Genomic DNA, 18,089 nt, shown 5'->3' on the forward strand with positions numbered 1-18,089 from the left:
CGTGCACCCTTCATGTTCCCAGGAGAAAAACAGTCCCTTCTGGAGAACACTTCCATAGCTTCAGTGAGGTGTCCAAGAGGTCTGGGAGAAATTGAAGATGACATTAGACGAGGTCTTGAGTTTCGGGAGGTGAGAGGTGTCCCTGGGTGCTGCTTCAGCGTGACGCCCCGTTCTGATCGTCCAGAGCTGCCTTCTTTGAGGGCCTTCTCAGGGGTCGGCCCTGCTGTGGCGGTGGCTCGGAATGAGCCTTCTCTCACCTACCTTCAGACCCTGCGAAGCACGGCTCTCCCTAGAGGTGCCTCCTGCTCTCCGCTGGCTGGAGCGAGGGTCTGGCCGGCAGACGTGCCCAGGCCAGCGTGAGGTCCCGGTGCTGGAGGCAGCTGAGCTGAATCCACCCTGGAAGCCCCTCCTTGTGACGGGGCCGGGCACCGTCCACGTGAACGCAGGGAAGGGCTCCCTTCCCTCACGGCCATGTTTACGGGCTTGATCGGAGAGTCTGCCGTCCCTCCCGCCACCCACTGACCACCCTCTCTGACTTGCAGGTGGCCGCACAGCATGGCGAGGACTCGGCCCGGGCTTTGAGCTGCAGCTGAGCCAGGAAGATCAACGGGCAACGCCGCAGAGGTGACCCAGCTCCTCGCTCCACCCTCAGGCCACGCTCTGCCCGAGCCAGATGGATGTGGACGTGTTTCTGCTGGTACGAGCAAACTCTTCCATCCCCTCCAAGGCCGGTGCCCAGGCCTTTGGGTCCCGATTGCCGTGTTTCGGGGAGCGTGGGCCTTTCCTCACCCTTGTGCAGGAGTTACCCTGAGGAGTGGGGAAGGTGCACCTGCGGTGGCTGAATGTGCCGTACCTGGGGAGGCGGCGAATTGCGGTGGCTGAATGTGCCGTACCTGGGGAGGCGGCGAACTGGGGTGGCTGAATGTGCCGTACCTGGGGAGGCGGCGAATTGGGGTGGCTGAATGTGCCGTACCTGGGGAGGCGGCGAATTGCGGTGGCTGAAGCTGGCTGCTTCGTCTGTTCCCTCTAGTGGTTATTTGGAAGATAGGCTTCTCCCTGGTGCCAGCCACCGTCAAGCCCTTCGCAGCGTCCCACCCATCTCCTAGACCTTGAGGACAGACGTGTCCCCTCTTCCCTAAGGGAGGGAGCACTCTTACGGCAATCTTGCTGGACTGCAGCAGAGACATTGCTGCGGAGAATGACTGGAAGGTGCGTGTGAGGTCCAGATGAAGCTGGGCTGCTGCTTATACCTGCCTTGTGCTTTGCAGTTAGGCCCTGGGGCCTCCTGGAGAAGCTTTCCTTGGTCAGCGGCAAGGTGGGACACGGGGGGACGTGCTGACCGCCGCAGCGTGGATCTGCATTTGCTCCGTAGCGTGGTGTTGAGCGTCCAATACAAAGACGAGCCCCAGCAGGAGAGCATGGGAGAGGCTGAGCCAAGGCCACCGGTCTTTCGCTGGCAGGTGAAATGGGCTGAGCAGCTCTGTGGCAGAGTGCTTGACCGTTTGAGCTTGCTGCTTCCAGAGCCTACATCTGGGGCGAGCACTGGAGCGGCCAAGGCAGCAGCCTGCCAGCAGAGATGTGCCTGTGAAGGCTGGGCATCCGCTGCTCAGCCCTTACAAGCCAGGCCAGCTGCCGCCCAACTCTGCAGCCCGGAGCAGCAGCAGACTCTGACTAAGTCAGATGTGTCATGGGGAGAACTGTTAGATTGCCTCTGCCTCCTCCCAGCCAGCAAATTAACATCCCACAGTGAACACTCATCCTGTAATTAAAAGAAACCCAGTCCTCACTTTTCATTTTCACTTGTGATTAACATCTGCAACCTCATAAAATGATTTCTGTGGTTGGGAATGCAGCGCTTGCCCTTCTCTCATCAGGGGCACCCCGTCAGCCCCGTGGGGAGACTCGAGACACTGCTTCCAGCAGGGAATCGGCGGAGAGGAGCCGCCTGCTTTCCCTTCCCGGCTCAAAGCCCGCGTTTCTCCAGCGTGCGAGATGGGTGCCCTATGCAGCACAGTCACAGCCACGTCCCCTGCCCCTCCGGGAGGGGAGGAGGTTCTGGGAGCACCGAAACAGCTTCCCTGCACGTTTCCAGTGCTGTAAGACGCTAAAGGCTGCCCCGGGTACCTCCCACACCCCGAGTCGTGTGGATCCTCCCCTCGGCGTCCTTTTACCAAGCCCTCCTTCTCCCCATCCCGCTCCCTATATATTTGAACCCCCGCAGAGCTGCATCTTCTCTTTTGACTTCTCCTCGCAGGCAGAATGCAGGCGGGATCGTCTCCTCCCACTGCTCCGCAGCAGGCGCGATCCAGCCCGGCCTCCAGCACAGGTAAGAGAGCTCTCCGTTGACTGCAGCTTGCTCTCGAGAGGAGAAGGCTTGGGACTGCTGGTGCCTCGCTGCCTTCTGGCCAGGGGCTCTGCTCCGGAGTCCTCCTGAACGCAGGCGGAGCTGGGTCTCGTGGGTTTGTTACTGTGATGCCCAGAAAACATGAAGTAAAAAGAAACGTGGGGATGAACACGGTGTTTTCTCTGGCCAGGAAAGGGTTTCCTTTCTCAAGGTACTAAAAGCGCCAGGAAACATTTAGGTGGGCTGGTGATTAAAAGCCTTGTAACTATTCTCTCATTTATTCATCTGCAACTCGTCCAGGCTGTGCTCGCCACAGTCAGATGCACCATGGCAGCGAGTCCCCGGTGCGAAGTCTGGCTTTGATGGGGCTGGTTTTGCAGGAGTAATCTAAGGAGGAGGGAGAAGCAAGCTGGAGGGGTGCTTTCTCAGTGCTCCAGGTAGGAGCTGCTTCCCTGGAAGAGCAGGGACACGAGTGATAAAACGAATAAGAATAAAAACAAATAAGAAGCTGATGCAGCAAAGCCGAGTCACACAATTTAGCTGGGGTTTTCCTCCCTCTCCTCAGGCTTGCTGTCCTCAGTGGGGAACAGCCCTCCTTTTGGCGGTGGTCGTTCTTTCCTAACGAGCTCTCGTTCAGCTGCGTGAAGGACAATGTTCTCCGCAGTTACGCAGAGAGCGAGGCTGGCGGGGTTCAAAGCGCCCGGGGACCCGCAGCAGCCTGACGGACTCCCGGGAGGATGCGAGGGGCTGGCCCGGAGGCCGACACCTCCAGCGCTGAAGTCCCGGGGGGAAACGGGGCTTTCTGTGCGGAAAGCTTCCCATTGCTGGCCCCGCACCAAGGCACAGCGAAGTGCGGCCATGCCAGAGAGGGTCAGGAGGGGCTGCAGAGCAGGCTCAGCTCATCCATCCCCCTCCTCACCCTGCGGCGAGGGGATGCTCTCTCCCCACTCGGCTCCCGGGAGAATCCTCTCCCCTCCCTCTGCCCCTGGCACCCGCAGAGGCTCCTCCGGGGCGGCAGCCCAGCCATGCCGCCTTTCCTCCTCACTGCCTCCCCTCCTCCTCCTCCTCCTCCTCGCAGAAGAATCACAAGAGCTCTTGGGGTCTCCTTGAGGCCATGGGAGCCTGGCATTGCCCCTACCCGTGTCGAGCAACCCTTCCTCTCCGCCACAGGGACACGATGGGAGGCAAAGCAGAGACACGGCTCTGAGCCTTGTACCTTTCTGCACTAGAAATATTTCACTGGCCTTTTTGGCTGCCCGCAGCCCCGGGCCTTTCTGGGGGTCATTTGGATGGACGTGGGCATCCTGGTTCACCGCGGACGTTGCCATAGAGTGGGAGTGTGTGCAGCCACTCCGGCGAGCGGTTCCTTCGGGAAAAGGGCGTTAAAGGAACTCGCTGCTGTCTGATTTCTGTTTGTTTCTGTTCTTCTCAACGCAGAAAAGTGTGGAGCGTGTGGTCCTGGCTTCGCCTCGCCTCTGGATGCGATGAAAGGCAAGTCTGAAACCCAGGGCAGGCAGGGAAGAGCCCTGTGTTGTCTGTGATTTAGGTGAAGATTAAAACAAGGCTTTCAAGCGGGCATTATCAATTAACTCCATTCTCCGAGGAGGTTCCCAGCAAGCGTTAGGGAAGCGATGGTTTTGCGTCTGGCCTGTTCTGAGGCCAAACATCAACTGCATAATGACAGCTTGGTGGCAGAACAAATCTTTTCAGGTTTCACGATGGCTTGGGATGTGTCATAGCCTGCTGCAAAGTCACCTGTGGCTTCCCCGTGCAAAACCAAATGGGATTTTTAAGTTTCCCGGGGCAATTGTATTGCTATGGCCCACACCACCACCACTGGAGCTAAACCTGGGGAGGGAGAGGGGACCGTCCTGATTTTTCATTGCGCTCTGCTTCTGATGGCTGGGATCACAACATGGCAAAACCTCCGTGTATAAAAACCAGCCTCACGGGCTGCTTCCTTACGTGTCTGGGCACTTTGCCTGGGAATCCTTGCTGCGTTGCCGAAACAGTAGTGCTCTAATGTGAAGAGACCGATGAATGCATCATCTCTGGCTATCCCTCCCTTAAGCCTCTTCTCTAGCGCTTAGCAAACACATCCTTGAAACCTTGGAGAGCTCTGGAGCTTGCTCATGATCTGTGATTCCTACCCCGAAACGGCTTTGAACCAAGAGAACAACAATGGAGAGATGAGTCTTTAAAACATCCCCGTGTGTTGGCAGGGCTGGACAGTGATTTAAGTTAATAGCGAATAGCACAAATCCCACGGACTCTGCTACTCTGGCAAGTTCCCTTGGGAACCTTCTGGTTACTTCAGCGGTGCCGAGTAACTCTGCGCCCCCAAGCTCTTGCATGCAGGCCCCTGGCAGGGCGGGCTCCGAGCGGGCGGCGGGAAGCTCCTTGCTCTCCTTTGGGCACCTCGGGATGAGCTCTGCGGCTGCGTCCGTACCCGGACTCGTGGTGCCACTGCAGCTGCAGGGATGGGATCCCTCGGCGCTGGGCAGCGGCTCTCGAACCCAAGGCTGACCCAGGCACCGATGTATAAAGCCTTATAAAGGCACCATGTTGCAAAGCCTGCTATTACCTGTCTCAGACCAAATCCAAAGGTCCCAAATCACCTCTCTGTCTCTCTTTCCCACCGCGCTCTCTTCCTCAGCATTTCCTAAACCAGCTCTTCCCCGCTAGCCCTCGCTTTGGCAGTACTTTACCCTGGCACAGCCGAGAGCGAGTACCACCTCTGCAGTGATACGGAGACTCGGTGGGGTCTGAGTGCCCTTGTTTGAGGGCTGGGCTGTGCTCAGGTCCCGGAGCAGAGCCCTTTCCCAGCAAAGCTGATCACGCTTGCTATCAGGAGCAGCGCGTGCCCCGCAGGGCAGCCCCCTGCAAACAGAGCCCAGCCTGCTGGTGCCCCTGCCACGGCAGAGAGCTGGAGATCCAGCCGCCCCGTAGGCACGGGAACGCACCGGCGCCTGGGAGGGAGATCGAGGCTGACCAGAGACTCCTGCAAGGTTTCTGTTCTGTCAAAGGTGGTTTCTGCTGATGCTCATGCAACGTTTCTGTCTTGAAAGGTCCGCGGGAGGAGATTGTGTATGTGCCCTGCATCTACAGGAACACTGGGAGGAAGAAACCCGACTTTCTGGCCACTGTGGATGTCAACCCCAAATCTCCGCACTATTGCCAGGTACCAAACACTTTATCTCGGTACTAAACTGGCCTGGGAAAGAGTTCAGTGCTTGTCCTCACGCTCCCCAAAGCTGCTGGCTCCGTACTGAAGGCTGACGCCTGTCTGCTTCTTCCCAAGGCTCTGAGCCTTCCTGCGCTTACGAAACGCATGTCAAATCCGCCTCCCACCCCGTCCTTAGCATCCCCTGTGCACCATCGCTCCCCGCTGCGGGGTGAGGCGTGCGTGAGGCGTCCTGACCCCGTGGCGGGGTCTGCAATGCACCGAGCCCCCCGGTCTGCCTGGGGTCCTGCACCTGGCGGGGGCAAGACCAGGGCTGGGGCTTTGCAGGTGATCCACCGCCTGCCCATGCCCAACCTGGGGGATGAGCTGCACCACTCGGGGTGGAACACCTGCAGCAGCTGCTTCGGGGACGCCACCAAGAAGCGGAACCGCCTGATCCTCCCCAGCTTCATCTCCTCCCGCATCTATGTGGTGGATGTGGGAACCGACCTGCGAGCTCCCAGGCTTTTCAAGGTACCTCGGAGGTGGCGCTGATACCCGTTAAAGGCTAAAGGTCTGGGATCGTGGCTCCTGGCTGTGGGAACGGCTTGGCAAAGAGCCTTCAGGGTACAGCTACGAGCTCAGCAGGACCCTGATGTCTGGGTGGCCGTACGGGAAGGCTGTGGAAGGTGGTTGTTCCCCTGCTGATGTGCAAATACTGAGCTCTCCATCCAGCTCTGTGCAGGAGGGGACCGGGGCATGCGGGGTGCCAGGCACAGTGCTGCCCGTCACGTTCGCGGTCCACGTCTCACCCGCGGTGCGTGTTTCCAGGGGAGCCCCGGGCACCTGCCTGCAGTTTGCCCCACGCCTGGGTGTGCAGCCAGCCCCTCGGGGCGAGCGCAGCAGCCGCCCCGTGTGCCGGCATGCCTGGGGACGCAGGACCGTGCACGCTCTGCCCCAGCTCACGCGCCCAGCCCCTCTGGCTGCACAGCAAGTCCCGTCTTGAGGTCAGGCAGGAGCTGCTCGGCCGTGCCACGGGGTAACACCGGGCTCCTGAACCTGCATTCAGTGCAGCAACGAACACCCTCCTCGCCTGGGACAGCCCGGCGCAGAGGACGTGATGGCGCCTGTGAACTCTCGGCAGGTTGTCAACTCAGAGGACGTCTTCTGGAAGTGCAACCTGGGCTACCCCCACACCTCCCACTGCCTGGGCAGCGGCGAAATCATGATCAGCGCCCTGGGAGACCCGGCCGGCAGCGGGAAAGGTACCCCAGTCCCCACCAGTCTTCCAGGGAGAGGGTGCTGGGACAGGAGGAACAGGCCCCACATCCAGAGCTGTCCTGGAGGCTTTGTCCAGGACTCGCAGCCCGTTCAGCAGCCTGGTCTGCAACGGGTTCATCTGTCTGTCGCTGCCTGTTTTGTAACATGTAAACTGTTAATCCGGATGATTTCCTCACTACTGATGTGGTTTTGTTTCTGCATCAGGTGGATTTATTCTGCTGGATGGAGAGACCTTCGAGATCAAGGGGAACTGGGAGACAGGGGACAAGATCCCCCCAATGGGGTATGACTTCTGGTACCAGCCACGCCATAACGTCCTGATCAGCACTGAATGGGGAATCCCAAAATGCCTGGGATACGGGTTTGACCCAAATGACCTGAAGAAAGGTGAGAACACTGCTGTTTAAATGCTCTGGGAGAGGGATGCTGAGCAGGACTGCGAGAAGGCCAAATTTCAACCTCTGCTGGTGCTCATGAGAGCTGGCAGCCTAACGGACGTAGATAAAATTGTCCAAAACAGATTGCTTGCAAAATGTATTTCACACCAATTCCCAGAGATCACGTGGACTTAAAGGCCCATTTACTGTGAACACACTTCAGCTGCAAGCACCAGAAGTTCAGCCCAAGACAGTCCATAAACTCTGGGCGAGCTGTACGTGGGGCTGGATTTCGGCTGTAGGGATGAAGGATGAAGCCCCCTCTCAGCCCAGCTCCCCCCAAAGGTTACACTGCCCTTCCCAGCCCCCTGCTAGCGAGACGGTCCCTGCTGGATGCCCGTGGCTCTTGCCAAGGCCCAAAGCACCCGGCGTGTGCTGGTGCAGAGACCACGGCGTTGTCCCTGCGGGGAGGTAAAGGGGCTGAGGACTCACCCGAACCCGTAGCACATCTCCCCGAGACCCCGCGCCTCGCAGCATCCCCTCTCACCCTCCCTCCCAGGGCGCTACGGACGCCGCCTCAACGTGTGGGACTGGACCACTCACACCTACATCCAGGCCATCGACGTGGGCGAGGACGCGGCCCCCCTGGAGATCCGCTTCCTCCACAACCCCGACGCTGCCGAGGGCTACGTGGGCTGCACCATCAGCAGCGCCATCCACCGCTTCTACAAGACCGAGGTACGCGCTTGCCCAGGGCTGGTGGAAGAGGGGTGCTGCCCCTGGGCTGAACAAGCTGCACGACTCCGCGCAGTGTCCCGCTTCCCGCATCCCCCACCGGCCTCCCAGCCCGACTCCAGTCCCTCCCGATGCCACACCACCTCCCCGTGCTGTGCAGCCGCCTCTCTGCACCCAGAACATGAGCTGGCTTGGGGTTTTCTCACCAGAGGACTTGTTCTGACTGGCAGCAGTTTAGGCTGAAATGACTTAATTTAAAGGAGATTTATTTACACCTTTGTTGTGGATTTACAACAGCCCAAGCAATGTTCTTCTCGGTGTCTGTTGTTGTGCTAATGACGAACTGGATGACGAGAGAGAACATCTTTCACCAAACCAGCTCATCTAGCTGGACAATTAGACACGTTTTTGGCCCCCAAAGCCCTTCCTCAGGTCCCAGAGCCCATCCTCCCCGTGGCTCTGCAGAGGCAGACATGGCTGGCAAAGTAGCTGAGCACACAGCACCCGCCCCGGCATCGGGTCTTATCCTGCCTCTGCCACGCACGCTGAGCCCCCCCGGGGCTGTGCTCTGTCCCGCACCTCCTGCAGCAGGGAGACTGGGCGGCCGAGAAGGTGATCCAAGTCCCCAGCAAGAAGGTGGAGGGATGGCTCCTCCCGGACATGCCAGGTCAGTGCATCCCCGGGCCGGGTGCCGAGGTGCTCCCCAGCTTCCCCGGGCGCTGCCGGTGCTGCCGCCTCCGTGTGCAGCTCTGTTGTACCCTCCCCAAGGCTTCATCACCGACATCCTCATCTCGCTGGATGACAGGTTCCTGTACTTCAGCAACTGGCTGCACGGAGACATCCGCCAGTACGACATCTCCAACACCCGCAGGCCCAAGCTGGTGGGACAGGTGAGGCCGCAGCAGGCTCCCAGTCGCACCCGACGCTTTTCCTCCGTCTCTTGGGGATGGCTGGGATCAGCCCCATCCTCGCTGTCTCGGCCACCCGGACCTTTGGTCTCTTGCAGGTCTTCGTGGGTGGCAGCATCACCAAGGGAGGACCCGTGACCGTGTGCAGGGACGAAGAGCTGCAGAGCCAGCCAGAGCCATTTGTCATCAAGGTGAGCTCGGCCGTCTCCCCAAAATCCCACGGGATCACCCCCACCACCATCTGCTCGGTCCCACCTCCGCCTTGAGCGATGCTGGTGGGGGCACGGTGACGCGGAGCATGCCGGGTGGTGGCGGCAAGGCCGGGGAGCAGGTCCTTGGGCTCCTGCTCCGCTGCATCCCGTGGGATGGGCACAGCAGCCCGCACCGCCGGGCTGGGGGAAGCGGAGGCGTCCCCCGGTCCAGCGCGCTCCCGCAGCACGTCTGCTCCTCCGCCCGCTCCCAGGGGACGAGGGTGCAGGGGGGACCCCAGATGATCCAGCTCAGCCTGGATGGGAAGAGGCTGTACGTCACCACCTCCCTCTACAGCGCCTGGGACAGGCAGTTCTACCCCGACCTCGTCAAGTAAGAGAACTTTATCAGATAACGAGGGCGTTGTAGGCGCTCGTCAGGCGGGGGCGCGGGCCCCGCGCCTCGGGGACCGCATTGTGGCAGCTCCTTGGAGGCAGCGATGGCGGGGACGCCCGGCTCCCCCCAGCCTCCCCGCTCTCGCCCCTCCGCAGGGACGGCTCCGTCATGCTGCAGCTGGACGTGGACACGGAGCGGGGCGGCCTGACGGTCAACAGCAGCTTCCTGGTGGATTTTGGGAAGGAGCCCGACGGGCCCTGCCTGGCGCACGAGATCCGCTACCCCGGCGGGGACTGCACCTCCGATATCTGGGTTTAGCCACCCAAAGCCTCTCCGCACCCCAAAATCCCAGTGCACGAGGCCTTCAGGAGTTTCACGCGCTCAGCAAACCACCGGTGACCCGTGCAGCCCGCGCTTGCTTAAATAAAACCGAGAGGTTGTCGTCCTCCTCCTCCGCAGCAGCAGCAGCCGCAGCAGCCGCAGCTCTCCTCGCTTCCAGTCTTGTTTCGAAGCCGTTTTCAGGAGCCGCAGAACGAACGCGCGGCCAAACCAGAGGCACGGCACCGCCAGCCGCGCCCCAGCGGACGGGATTTTCCTGACGCGCCCGCGCGCCGCCTGGCTCGGTGCCGGCAGCGTCTTCTCCCGAAAAAGCAAACCTGGTTCGTGCACCGGGAGCCTCTGGCTCGCACGGACACCGACAGCACAAACACGGGCTGCACGCACGCTGCATGCACGCTGCACGCACGCTGCACGTGCACTGCACGCACGCACTGCACACACGCTGCACGTGCACTGCACACGCGCTGCATGCGCGCTGCACGCACACACGCTGCACGCGCAGTGCCCGGCACGCGCACGCGGTGCACACACTGCACAGGCACCCGTGCTGCATGCGCACGCTGTGCATGGACGGCACCGACACCAATGTGTGCTGCACGCGTCGCACGCGTCGCAAACACGCGCTGCGCGCCCACGCTCCGTGCACACGCGCGTGCCGCACGCCCGCACGCTACATGCACGCACACGCCTTGCACACGCGCGCCGCGCGCGCCCCTTCCACGCGCACACGTTGCACGCACGCAGGCTCGTTTACACTCGTGCTTCCTCCTCCAGCCCCACCAATCAGAAGCCTGTTACTAGGCAGACTTCAGCTCGCGCGCGGCCACGCAGGAGACCGACCCCGCTTGTATCCGGGTAGGAAAGCCAGAGCAGCCAATCGCATTAAAGGAAAGCGCAGTATCCGGGCAGACCGGCGGTGCGGCAGCCAATCGGAAAAAAGCGGCCGGCGGGGTCCGCGGGCGCGTCCCGGTGGGGCGCAGCACTTTCGGTTCCCGTTGCGCGCAGGGCAGCGGCACGTGGCAGGGACCGGGCCGGACCGGGGGGAACCGGAGGGACCGGGGGAACCGGAGGGAACGGGGGAACCGGCCCGGGCCCGGGGCCCGGCTGTAGCCGCCCGCAGGTGGGTGCGGGGCGGGGCGGGGGCGGGCCGGGCCGGTGCGACCCCAGCTCCGCTGCTCCGCGGCCCCGGGCGCGGCCGTCGCTGTCACCCGTCCCCTCCCCGGCGGCCGGCACCGGTGGGGCTGCGCTGTCACGGAGCCCCCGGCCCCGGGGGACCTGCCCGGCTGCTGCCCCCCGCCCCGCGCCCCCGGGGGCCGCATCCCGGCCCCGCGGCTGTCGGGGCCCCCTCGGCACCCCCGGCCTGGGCCGCACCGGGCCGGCGGGACCCGCCCGACTGGTCCCCTCTGGGCGCGCTGGGCCGGGGCCGCTCGCCGGTGGCCCCCAGCACCCCTGGCCCCCGCCCGGGAGCGGGGCACCGGTCGCCGTCCCTGCTGCTGGAGTCCCCGCTCCGGGGACCCCCGGGGCCATTCCCACGCCCCGCCGGTTCCCGTCCTCCCCTCGCCCCTCGCCGGGCCCGGGGCAGGCGGCCGGGGGTCAGCCCGCGGGTGCCCTCTGGGCCTTTACAACTCCGAAAGGTTTTTCTTCCCTTTTTTTTTAGTTGAATTTTTGGTTTTCCCCTCCCAACAGGAACCAAATGTCATGGCTGACGACGAGCTGAGCGCCCGAGCTGCCAAAAAGGGAAGTTTGTCAGGCAGCAGCTGCCGGGGCAGCACGGCCGAGTCGAGCACGCTGCTGCAGGAGCTGAAGAGCACCATCTCGTAAGGGCAGCGCCCGCTCTTCCCCGGGCAGCTCTTCCAGTTAATCTGACTGTTATCAAATGCGGGCTGATTTAATAAGGTTGATTAATTCGCAGCCCCAGGGACCGAAGGGATAAGCGTTGCGGCGCCTTGCAGCTTCTTGCGTTGGCGCTGGCGCGGCCGAGCAGCATGGCCTCAGGTGTGCCCTGCTCGGCCCCGCGCCGGGCGCTGTACGCAGAGCGCGGCCTGTTTTGGGTGCAGAATCAATGCAGGGTTCGCGGTAGCACAGACCGGTCTGCCGCGACCCCGAGGGACGTGGTTTCACGCCTGCTCTGCTCTCCGTGGGGTTAGGGCAGAGCACGCAGCTCTGCAGCGGGGGTGTGGGCGCGCAGGGAAGCCCGGAGCATGGGGAGAACGGGCTGCGCGGACCCCTGGGTGCGGGCAGCCTTCGGCTCTTGGTGCCCCGGTGTCCCCGTCCTGGCATTGCCGCTCACCCCGGGGCGCGGGTAGGGTCTGGCAGGGCCCGGGGCAGGGCTGTCCTCGGGAGCCCCAGAGAATGGGCGGGTTGAGGGGTGCCCCGGGTGCTGCGGCGGCGTCCTGCTCTGCGCTAACGCCTTTCGTCTCTGTCCCGCGCAGCAAATCCGTGCAGAACAAAGTCGACTCCATCCTGGTGAGTTGCCTCCGTTGTGCTGAGGGTGCGGGCACCACGCGTCTCCACCTCCCTCCTCTCCCAGCTAAACCGAACCCTGGGTTTTCCCTGATCCCGTTTCCCGTTGGGTCAGGATCCGGCTGCGGGGCTTTGCCCCGAGCAGCCCCTTGGTGGTACCCACTCGCCCGGCCCCCTGCGGACCACCCCTGTCCAGTCCCCTCGAGGGGCAGCTCCTGCGACTTCGCTTGCCCGGTTCCCTCGCGCGCGGGCTGCATTTGTGCTGGTAAAACGCCCTGGTTTCAGTGCCCCATCGGTTACTGCTGTTGAGAGCGTAACGAGAGCGCTGCCTGCCCCGGCTCTTCTTATTTTCGATCCTTAACCTTTCTTTGTCTCTGGTCCGTTCTCCCCCTCCCTGTGGACCCTTTCACCGTAGCAAGATGTCCAGAAGTTTTCAGACAACGACAAGCTCTACCTCTACCTCCAGCTGCCGTCGGGGCCAAGCCTCGGGGAGAAGAGGTGGGTGCCGGAGCGAGCTGGGGCCGCGTCTGGGAGAGCAGGGGCTGTCAGGGTGGCGGCGGGGGACGCAGATCGCAAGAGGCCAGGAGGGAGATGGCCACGGCTCTGCCTTCTCCTGTCCTGCTTGTGCCGCTTCTCCGCTAATTAAACGTTTGTCTCGGGCTCTCATGGGAGCAGTGGTAGCCTGGACCTGAGCTCGCTGAGCACGGCCGAGTACATGCATGCCTGCAACTGGATCCGGAACCACCTGGAGGAGCACACGGACACCTGCCTGCCCAAGCAGGACGTCTACGATGCCTACAAGTGAGTGCAGGGGCCGGGCTGGCGCGGGGAGCCTCTCTCCTGGGGCCGGGCTTGTCTGGCGAAGCCCGGCGGGGAGGTCGGTTCGGAGGGCAGGGAGCGCCTGGGTTGTTTTGGGAATGGCCCTGCCCAACCCCGGGCTCTTGACGCGAGCCCCGGCGGCGGAGAGGAGCGGCTGCGTCCGGAGGGCGGCGAGGAGGGCTCGACGGCTTTAACCTGCAGCTCTCCCCCGCAGGCGATACTGCGATAACCTCTGCTGTCGCCCCCTGAGCGCTGCCAATTTCGGCAAGATCATCCGGGAGATCTTCCCAAACATCAAAGCCCGAAGGCTGGGAGGCCGAGGGCAGTCGAAATATCCTTCCGCGTGCCCGGCTGGCCGGGGGGCCCAGGGAGCAGCGAGGCTGGGGCGACAGCCGCTGCTCCTCCCGTTTTCCCATTTATAGGTCTGTGCCCGAGGTGGTATTTTGTAGCTTCTGGGAGGGCCTGGTTCCTGGTTTTTCGGCTGCTGAAGGTTCAGCTCGGTTGTCCGAGAGGGGCTTGGAGCTGCCCTGTCCTTGCCGTGCCCTCGGGGCAGCCTCAGGGGAGCTCGTGGCGGGCGGGGGGCCGGCTGCTGTCACAAGCCCATCGCAAGCCCCGCGGCCGCTCCCCTTTGAGTTGTAACCTGTCGCGGCCACGTTCGTGTGACCGCGAAACGCCTTAACCCTGCAAACATACTGCTACAGCGGGATCCGGAGGAAGACGGTGGTCAGCCTGCCGCCCCTGCCCAGCCTGGACCTTAAAGTGACGGAGACTGTAAGTCCTCTGCTGCCTCTGCGGCTTGGGTTTCGCTGTCCTTTTGGCGGGGTAGCGAACCTCCTCGCTCGTTAGATCTAACGAAGGCAGGGGGTGGAGGCACGGCCTCCCTGGGAGCAGGTTCTGCTCTGTCCCCTGAGCCTCCGCAAGGGTGGATGAGGACCTGCGTGCCCGGGCAGGCTTGTGACCTGCCGGCGTGCTGGGATCGGGCCCTGTTCGCAGTCCCGCGCCGTGGGGCTCACGGCTTCTCCCGCCGGCAGCAGTCGGAGCTGACGGACCTGGTGCAGTCCTACAACAGTGAGGTGATGGAGGCGGCCTGCGCCCTGACCTGCGACTGGGCCGAGAAGATCCTCAAACGCTCCTTCAACAACATCGTGGAGGTGGCCCAGTTCCTCATCCAGCAGCACATCATCAGCTCCCGCTCGGCCCGCGCCGACCTGGTCATGGCCATGGTGGTCTCAGGTGGGTGGGGTTGAGCCCCGGCCCCGCTCGCCCCCCATCGGGCTCCCTCAGGCCCCCAAGGGGCGCAGCGCGTTTGGGAGATGGGGTCCCCCCGGGATGCAGTGTCCCCTCCAGCTGCCCGCGGCCTGGAAGAGCGCAGAGGTGCCAGGGGCTGGTCCCCCCTTCGTCACCTTCTGTGCACCCACAGAGAGCACGGAGAAGATCCACCGCGAGAGTCGGACCCCGGCGGCGGCGAAGAAGAACGGCCTGGACGCCTCTGAAAGCGGCGACGGGAGCCAGGGGCAGGTGAGACCCTGCCGGAGGCGGGTGGGGAGCCGGGACCCCCGGGTCCCCCTCTCAGCATGGGGGGCACGCTCGGGCAGGCAGCCCGGCTCCACCCTGGCGTCCCCCCTGCCAACACCTCCCTCTGTCTGCAGATCAAGAAGGAGAGCGGCCCCAAGCCCCCCATCCCGCCGCGGTCTGAGAAGAAGAAGCCCCCGGAGCCCCCCAGGGCAGCCAGCAGCCCCCAGGTGAACGCTCTGGTCGCCCGGCTGCCCCTGCTCCTGCCCCGCATCCCGCCAGGGGAGCGACCGACGGCGCCCGGTGCCGCAGCCGTCCGCTCCTCCCCTCCCGTCCTGGCACCCAAAATCACGGCCGCCCCCCTGGGGGGCACGGTCAAGGTGGCCCTGCCGCTGCCGGTGGGCACGGCCTCCCCCTCCCTGCCCCTGGGGCTGGCCCCGGGGGCCAACGGGACCGCGGGGCTGCTGAGCCAGCAAGCCGCCGTCCCCGTCCTCAACGTGCTGCTGCCCGGCGTGGGCGTCCCCGCAGCTGAGAGCCCCGCCAACCCCCGGAGCGCGGGGGGCGGCGAGGGTCCCGGCCCCCAGGACTCGCAGCGCCCCAAGGCCACCAAGCGTCCCCCGGAGCCGGCCGGTGACTCCGCCGCCCCGCAGAAGCGGAGACGCGGGCGGCCGCGGAAGAGGCCGGAGGAGGGGGGCGCGGGGTCCCTGGGGGAGACGACGGAGCTTCGCCGCGGGGCGGCTCCCGCTGCCGATGGCGGCGGCTCTCCCAGCAGTGGCAGTGCCACCAGCCCCCTCGGGGACAGCCCGGCCGGGGGCTCCCTGCCCACCCAGGTCAGCGTCATCCAGGACGGCAGGACCGGCGCCAAGGTCGCCGACAGCCGCGAGCTGGCACCGGAGGAGGAGGCAGCGCGGCGGAGCCCGGGCGAGGCCGGGTCTCCCCTGGGTGACGCCGGGGCTGCGGGGGGCTCCTGCGCCCCCCGGGAGGAGGGGGGCCCCCCCCCCCAGCGCCATGGACAGACGCAGGCAGGGCCCGATCCTGCCGCTGCCGCCTCCCAGCACGCGGACGCATCCCCCCGTGCCCCCGCGCCCCGGGGGGCCTCGCCGGGGCGGGCAGGGCTCTGCGCCCACCGTGGCACTTAGGGGCCGCTGCCCCCCGCCCGGCACCCTGCCCTGCGCCCCGACATTAAAAGCCAAGCACTCTGTCCGTCCGTCTGTCCTGTCTGTGGCCCGTGGCGGGTTGGCAGCGGCGTGGGGGGGCACCGGTGCCCGGGGTGGGCCCGGTGCTGGTTTGGGTGGGTGAAGCCGCGGGTGGCACCGAGCCGTGGCGGCCGCCAGCCGGGGGACGCGGGCCCGTGGCCGGGGGCGCTCGTGGGCTCGGGCCCGGGGGGCGCGGAGCCCGGCCTCGCTTTCCGCTCTCCGCTCCGGGCGCGCCGCCCCCCGGTGCCTGTGACGGCGGGGGCGATTTTCAACCAAAAACCGGCGGTTTCGGCCAACGCCGCGGCCGCGGCCCCGGCCCCGACGGGCGCCAGGCCCCGCCCCCCTCCGCGCACGCCCCGCCCCCCGAGTCCAGGCCCCGCCCCCTCCGCGCCGGGTGCCGCCGGGCCGGCAGGGGGCGCTCGCGGGCGGCCAGGCCCTCCCGCTCCCTCAGCCCCGTCAGGCGGCGCCGCGGGCAGCCCGGGCCGCCGGGGCCTGCGCCTGCCCCCGCCGCTCCGCCGGCCCGCTCCGCTCCGCGCCGCGCCGCTCCGCCCCGGGCCCCGGCCCCGCGCAGGTGAGCGCCGCTCCGCCGCAGCGGGACCCCCCCGCGGCCTTCCCCGGCCTCCCCTGGGCCCCCGCCCTGCCCCGCCCCGCCGGCCCGGGCCGCGGCGGCCCCACCGGGGAGGCGGCTGGGGGTCTCTCGGGTCGGTTTTGCGGCCCCTCCGGGAGGTTGAGTCGCCGGGCCCGGCCCGCGCCCCTTCCCGGGCAGCCGCCGCCGCCTCCCCCGCCCGGGCCGGGCCCCTGGGGCTGCGCGGGGGCAGAGCGGGGCTGGCCGGGGCCTCCGCCGCCTCCCCCGGGCTCGCCAGCCCCGCCGGTGGCCCGGCGGCCGGGGCTTTGCGGGCCAGGAGCGCCTCGTCGCGCAGGAAAATCATCTTCTCCCCTTTTTTTTTTTTTCCCCCTCCCTCCCCCAGCAGCAGCCGATCGCCCCCGGAGCCCCGCGGAGCCGCTGCCCAGGATGAGCCGCCTGCGCTGCCCCGTGCCTCGGCATCCCAGACCGGAGACGCGGCCGTGCGGGACGGGATTGCACCAGGTACCGCTGCTTCTCCTTCTCCTTCCAGGGGACGCCAGCTCTGCCGGCCGCCTTCCCTAAACCCCGCTGCGCCGGCGGGGAGGACGCCAGCCTCTCCGGCTTCGGTGCTGGCCTGAAAGCGCGTCCCCCCTCAGGGAAGCAGCTGGGCTCCTGGCGCAGCCCGGCTGGATGAGCGTCGCAGAGCCCCGTTAAGAGACTTTTTCAGCTGATTTTCTCCATGCCGTGAGACTGTCGTTTCTGACTGGGCTTTGCCAGCCCCCCCGGAGCCATCTGGTGCCCCTCGCGCTTTGTAATTGCCTAAAATATCTACTTAGAGACCGGAGATGTTATGTAACGCGCGCGGTCGGTGGGCTGCTGAGCAGCGGTTCTTCAAGATACGCGTCTTCGCCGTGGTTAGCAATCTGCCGATGCTTTTTTCCCCCCTGAAACTTCCACTTCAAGTTGATAGTAACTTTAGGCATGGTAATTAATAATAATATTTAATCGCTGCCTTCACTATCCCCTACTTCTCTTTAACCTGTGGTGAAACTTTGAGAAGCAGGGTGGGGAAGTAGCTGGGTACGGCTCTGGGTGGAAACGCTGGTTTCCAGCCCTTTCGCCCAGCGCTGGCTGGAAGAGCAGAGGCTTTTCAGCGCCTCTGAGGTTTTGAACTCCCCTTGGGGACTTCATTGCGCTCTGTGCGAACCGGCGGCCGTGTCGGAGGCTGCCCTTGACTCGTGTGAATGCCGAGGGATCTGCTCCGGCAGAGTCAGCCCCAGGCCTGGGGCTCACCCTGCAGTCTCTGCTCAGCAGAGATAATAGCCTCTGACTTCTTGCTTGGCAATCTGAGTGGGACTTCAGTCTGTGCCACGGTCGTGCGCTCCTTAAATCACAGCTGATTTGTCATCACGGAGTTTGGGCTCCGTGCTTGGGTCGGCAGCAGAAGAGCTGCTCTTGGAGTCCGAGCCGGGGATGCGGGCTCCTGCCTTTTCCTTCCATTTTAAGTCTCATCTAGACGGCTTATTTCAAGTCACGCTTTAGATAAAGGCTCAGACATGACTGTGGGTAACAACAGCGACTTGAAATCGTGAATTTACATATATAAACGAGTGTGGGAACGTTCGGGCGCAAAGTACCTTGTGATCACTGGGAGGAGGAAACTTCCCAGGGTGGCTGTGCCAGCACGGCTTGCTTAAGGGTTTGGTGTGCTTGGAAACAGGTTGCTGGGATGGAAGGGTTTGTCCTCGCTTGCTCGGGGATGGTAATTAATGCTCATCAGGGGCGGAGAGGTGCGAGGGAAG

General features: G+C 64.5%; 3 protein-coding genes across 9 annotated transcripts in view; all 3 read left to right on the forward strand.

The window, feature by feature from the left end:
* Nucleotides 1-550: 550 nt before the first annotated feature.
* LOC104014422 (methanethiol oxidase) lies at nt 551-10,595 on the forward strand. Of its 5 annotated transcripts, none has more exons than XM_087771883.1 (15): nt 551-697; nt 1,269-1,761; nt 1,875-2,120; nt 2,255-2,326; nt 3,782-3,835; nt 5,413-5,525; nt 5,856-6,041; nt 6,652-6,772; nt 6,993-7,175; nt 7,725-7,903; nt 8,489-8,567; nt 8,669-8,790; nt 8,907-8,999; nt 9,272-9,390; nt 9,549-10,548. In XM_087771883.1, the coding sequence occupies exons 1-15, from the start codon at nt 674-676 to the stop codon at nt 9,709-9,711; spliced, it is 2,247 nt and encodes a 748-aa protein (XP_087628009.1). In that variant the 5' UTR covers nt 551-673; the 3' UTR covers nt 9,712-10,548. The 5 variants fall into 5 exon arrangements, 4 of the variants coding, with proteins under 4 accessions (XP_087628009.1, XP_087628007.1, XP_087628010.1 ...); XR_015707805.1 differs by lacking the exon at nt 551-697 and having other exon boundaries at nt 1,049-1,761; nt 9,549-10,052; nt 10,507-10,595; XM_087771881.1 differs by lacking the exon at nt 551-697 and having other exon boundaries at nt 1,049-1,761.
* Nucleotides 10,596-10,702: 107 nt separating this feature from the next.
* Nucleotides 10,703-15,727, forward strand: RFX5 (regulatory factor X5). Its single transcript, XM_087771905.1, has 10 exons — nt 10,703-10,852; nt 11,419-11,549; nt 12,165-12,198; nt 12,611-12,693; nt 12,871-12,996; nt 13,229-13,345; nt 13,704-13,785; nt 14,046-14,247; nt 14,435-14,532; nt 14,664-15,727. The coding sequence occupies exons 2-10, from the start codon at nt 11,431-11,433 to the stop codon at nt 15,663-15,665; spliced, it is 1,863 nt and encodes a 620-aa protein (XP_087628031.1). The 5' UTR covers nt 10,703-10,852; nt 11,419-11,430; the 3' UTR covers nt 15,666-15,727.
* A 142-nt stretch (nt 15,728-15,869) lies between these two features.
* Nucleotides 15,870-18,089, forward strand: part of PI4KB (phosphatidylinositol 4-kinase beta) — a 28,938-nt gene continuing 26,718 nt past the window's right edge. For 2 of the 3 annotated variants that reach the window (XM_087771877.1, XM_087771880.1), the window contains exons 1-2: nt 15,870-16,293; nt 16,694-16,809. The gene's annotated coding sequence lies outside the window, so the exon portion shown is untranslated. Of the gene's footprint in view, nt 16,294-16,690; nt 16,810-18,089 lie in introns of all 3 variants that reach the window. The other variant, XM_087771879.1, reaches the window with a different exon arrangement.

Source organism: Nipponia nippon, unplaced genomic scaffold (genome assembly GCF_047370975.1).
Source record: "Nipponia nippon isolate SJK-2023a ecotype South Korea unplaced genomic scaffold, ASM4737097v1 scaffold_36, whole genome shotgun sequence".
NCBI classification, from domain to species: domain Eukaryota; kingdom Metazoa; phylum Chordata; class Aves; order Pelecaniformes; family Threskiornithidae; genus Nipponia; species Nipponia nippon.

Bases quoted from the DNA above. Each gene is read 5' to 3' on its own strand.
- LOC104014422 (XM_087771881.1), top strand. From the start codon at position 1,227: ATGAAGCTGGGCTGCTGCTTATACCTGCCTTGTGCTTTGCAGTTAGGC. The intron at 2,121-2,254 runs GTACCTCCCACA...TTCTCCTCGCAG, and splicing joins GACGCTAAAGGCTGCCCCGG to GCAGAATGCAGGCGGGATCG. The intron at 7,904-8,488 runs GTACGCGCTTGC...CACCTCCTGCAG, and splicing joins ACCGCTTCTACAAGACCGAG to CAGGGAGACTGGGCGGCCGA.
- RFX5 (XM_087771905.1), top strand. From the start codon at position 11,431: ATGGCTGACGACGAGCTGAGCGCCCGAGCTGCCAAAAAGGGAAGTTTG. The intron at 12,997-13,228 runs GTGAGTGCAGGG...TCTCCCCCGCAG, and splicing joins GACGTCTACGATGCCTACAA to GCGATACTGCGATAACCTCT. The intron at 13,786-14,045 runs GTAAGTCCTCTG...TCCCGCCGGCAG, and splicing joins ACCTTAAAGTGACGGAGACT to CAGTCGGAGCTGACGGACCT.